The sequence below is a fragment of the Sinocyclocheilus rhinocerous genome, unplaced genomic scaffold (genome assembly GCF_001515625.1).
Source record: "Sinocyclocheilus rhinocerous isolate Xijiao unplaced genomic scaffold, SAMN03320098_v1.1 scaffold320, whole genome shotgun sequence".
NCBI classification, from domain to species: domain Eukaryota; kingdom Metazoa; phylum Chordata; class Actinopteri; order Cypriniformes; family Cyprinidae; genus Sinocyclocheilus; species Sinocyclocheilus rhinocerous.
In genome coordinates, this window is record NW_015638606.1 from 1,070,688 (window position 1) to 1,075,001 (window position 4,314).

Here is a 4,314-nt window from a genome sequence, read left to right on the forward strand (position 1 = left end):
TTGAATGATGTTTATACCATTGTTTGATGCAACTGCATGCCGTATTTTTATATGAAAATAAACAAGCTGAAAACACTAACTGAAAAACTTTTAGTGCTTTTCTACAGTATTAAGCCTCAAATGTCAAATATACATTGGATTGGTTTCTTCTTTAAATTATAAAAAAGTAAAAATATGAATTGTATTATAATGTTATACTAAAACTAAAATTAAAATAATGGGAAAAACCCTTAAGATAACATGTGGAAAGAAAAAAACGCATCTTAAGCACGCAGAATAACATAAGTGGACTTTGAACGATTAATTGCCGCTTTGAACGATTACGTAATTGTGGCATCCATAATTGTAATCGCGATTAGAAATTCGATTAATTGTGCAGCCCTATAAATAAGAAAAAAAACATTTAAATTGTAATAATATTTCACAATATTACCGTTTTTATTGTATTTTTGATCAAATAAATGAGGCCTTGATGAGCATAAGAGACTTGGGTGCTTTCATTTTATGGAAAAGAGCAACATCGACATTCTGCTGTGTTTTTTGTGTTTTACAAAAATAATAATAAAATCAAAAGCAAAATCGAAAGTTTGGAACAACATGATAGTGAGAAATTATAACAGAATTGTAAGGTGAACTATCAACTTTATTGTTACTCAAGTGTTGTTTTTTGCCCTTTTTGGCAGTGAGCAAACACAGTCACTTGAAGGACTTGATGCTGGTGGTGTCTATCGTGATCGGTGTGGGGGGCTGCTGGTTCGCCTACATGCAGAACCGGAATTCTAAGGACCATGTTAGCAAGATGATGAAGGACCTCGAAGGGCTTCAGAGAGCTGAGCAGAGCCTACTGGACCTGCAGCAGAAGTAAGCACTCAGTTTGTCCCTGATTGTATTATAAATGAACAGGAAACAGGCTTACAGTAAATAGCAGCTAACAGGCCGGAAAGGCTTTAAAGTGGAATCGTGAGGCTTATATTTCATGATGCACAGTTGAAAAAAATGTTTTCTAAATCTTATTGAGGCAGGACTACATTTCTAGATGAAGGAAGGTCTGTTTGTAAGTTAGCAACAAGTTCCTGTGGTTTGTGAAGTTTGAAGAACTCAGCTAGGTAAACAATCTTTCCCATCTCAAGCAAAAGAAAAAAAAACAAGATTTACTTTTTAGCTGGTCATGACATCGCAAGATTGCTAAGTGATTCTGTCAGGACTAGTCTCAGTATGTATGGAATGTGTAATGTTATTTCAAATAAATGCTCTTCAATAAAGTTTTTATTCATCAAAGAATCCTGAAAAAAAAAATTCATGTTTCCACAAAAATATTAAGCAGCACAACTGTGATAATAATAAGAAATGTTTCTTGAGCAGGCATGCAGCATATGAGAATGATTTCTGAAGGATCATGTGACACTGAAGACTGGCGTAATGATGCTGAAAATTCAGCTTTGCATCACAGAAATAAATTACATTTGAAAATATATTCAAATGTAAAAGTTATTTTAAATTGTAATAATATTTCACTGATGAAATATTCAATTCAATTCAGGTTTATTTGTATAGCGCTCTTCACGATACAAATCGTTGCAAAGCAACTTTACAGCAAATTAAGTTTCTACAATATTTAGTAGTCGCTTATCAGTGGTGACTGTCAGTTAATGTACAGTACATATGGCAGAAATGTATGGAAAAATCAAATAAAAGCAATCTTGGTGAGCAAGAGTATAGACTTCTTTCAAAAGCACCAAAAACGGTATATATTGGCCATTTTCCATGGCAACCATTCTTAATTAGATAAATAATTCTTGAAAAGTTCATGCTTTATTGAAACACTAATGTTAAGACAAACTACTACGAGTGCACGCTTTTTAGGTCTAAAGTGACTTGTAACAAATCCACGCTGTTTTATTTAAAGGGGTCATGAACTGCCTTTTTAAAATTATTTTGTACTGTTCTCTGAGGTCCACTTATAATGTTATCAAGATTTTTACATCAAAAAACATCATAATTTAGAAGTAATAGGCTATTTTCTGTTCTGTTTTGACCCCCCTCATCGGAACGCTCTGTTTGAATAGGTGTGGCAGATTGTAGACTCGGAAGTAAACACCCACTGCTATGATTGGCTAACAGTTGTGTATGTTTGACAGCCTACATTACCAGTGTAGTAGATAGCTGCTGTGATTTAGGTTAAAAACGCATGAATACTCAGTACATATCAAACGATCTGTAATAACAGACAAAGCAATAGTGACCACATAATAAAAACAGTTACTCACACTTGTGTGGTGCCACATTATACTGTCTGATCCAATATAGTCACCACAGCATCATCTTTTAGTTTTAATATTTCTGAAAATCCTGCGTTGAATTGTGCCTTGTTTGCAAACGAATCCACGATAAAATGAAGTGAACAAAGGACCGAGTTCTTACTGACGCGGTCTGGATCTTCATTAAAAATAAAGTTCATCCACTCTTTCCTAATGTTGAGATAAGAAGGATGACGATGCAAAGACTTTTCCACAACTTGGCACTGTACTGAGTCTTGTTATTTTCGGAGCATCTTTATTGTTTGATTTCTGTGTAGACCTGTGTTTGCCTCTCTCGTTATTTACACTACATGCGCAAATCGGTGGGTGGGGCTAAACAGGCAGTGATGTAGAAGCAGGCGTTGATCTTCTGTGGAGGCGGTGCTTAGCCACACCATTACATCATAAAGTGGCTCATTCCACAACCTGTCGTTTTGGCAGATTAACTTCAATATAAGCTGTTTTTAGACTAACGAGAAAGTTTTGAGTTCTGAAACTTACAGGATGTTTTTATACATTTTGACATTTTATATGTCAAAAGATCAAGGGAATTTTGATTTCTCAGTTCATGACCCCTTTAAAAACAAAAAGAGGAATTTGTCTATATGGTGGAAGTGTTTTCATTTCCTACTATCTTTGTCTGTTCAGGTCAAAAGACTCTTGCAGGGTGATGCAAGCATCCCTCAAAAGTCCTTAAATGGCAAAAGGATGGGCAGTGCTGTGCCGAATCCGGCTCGGAGTGTTTCAGACAATCGCACTCTCATGCTGCACTCTCAGTTCAGCTGGCGCCCACTGTGCTGAGGCAGAACAGAGAACGTGTCTCTGTCTTTTTTCAGAGGTCAGAGGTCTCAGAGAAACTCATGATTCAAACATCCTTTCTTTACGGTGCATTAATTTAAAGCAATGGCCTTATAAGGAGAAGGATGCGGTTTTGTGATCTGTATTAGTTTGTTGAAGGAAAAGCGGTTGCAGAGGAATGTTTGTTGAGTGTAATGTGATTAAGTCACAGTGTAAGTATGACTGGTGTTATAGAGCAGCACATGGATCTGAGTGCGTGGCATTTCTGTCATATCCTTCACACTAAATGCCATTTGGAACAGAGATCAGGACACCTTGTTTCCACTTTGATCGGCACCACGTCCGTCCTGTATGATGCAACTGGCATTTCTGTGGCAAAAGGCTTTCATATTTTACATACCATATTTCATATATCTGTCTGTGTGTGTGTGTGTGTGTGTGTGTATATATATATATATATATATATATATATATATATATTTGACTGTCTGTCTGTCTGTCTATCATCTGTCTGTCTGTGTCTATCTGTCTGTCTGCATATACACCTATCTATCTATCTATCTATCTATCTATCGAGAACTGCGTGAGGGAACTGAGAACGAGTTGAGCAGACAGAAATATGCAGAGCAGGAGCTGGAACAGGTATCACAAGGCCTTATTAACAGGAGGTTATACATCTATCTATCTATCTATCTATCTATCTCTATCTATCTATATCTGTCTGTCTGTCTGCATATACATCTATCTATCTATCTATCTGTCTGTCTGTCTGTCTGTCTCTATCTGTCTGTCTATCTATCTATTTATCTGTCTGTATGTGTCTATCTGTCTGTCTCTATCTGTCTGTCTATCTATTTATCTGTCTGTATGTGTATATCTGTCTGTATGCATATACACATATCTATTAGGGCTGCACGATAAATCGCATGCGATATTTAACGCGCATCTTATCAGTAAAGCCGGTTCTGTAATCAGCGGTAAATCTCCATCACGTGCATTGAGCAGCATTAACTACACAGAGCCGTTGTTTACTGACGAGCTGCGCAAAACCACGTTCATATTCGCGCGATTTTTTGCGCACCTCCTATCTATCTATCATCTGTCTGTCTGTTTGCATATGCACCTATCTATCTATCCATCTGTCTGTCTGTCTGTCTGTCTATATCTATCTATCTATCATCTGTCTGTCTGTCTGTCTGTCTATCTATCTATCTATTGT

At 36.6% G+C, this 4,314-nt stretch overlaps 1 protein-coding gene across 3 annotated transcripts in view; it reads left to right on the forward strand.

Moving 5' to 3' along the window:
- Positions 1-4,314, forward strand: part of LOC107749933 (stromal interaction molecule 1-like) — a 33,846-nt gene that overhangs the window by 18,655 nt on the left and 10,877 nt on the right. For all 3 annotated transcript variants that reach the window (XM_016565179.1, XM_016565181.1, XM_016565180.1), the window contains exon 7: positions 684-861. In XM_016565179.1, the coding sequence (XP_016420665.1) occupies positions 684-861 (178 nt within the window). The remainder of the gene's footprint in view (positions 1-683; positions 862-4,314) is intronic.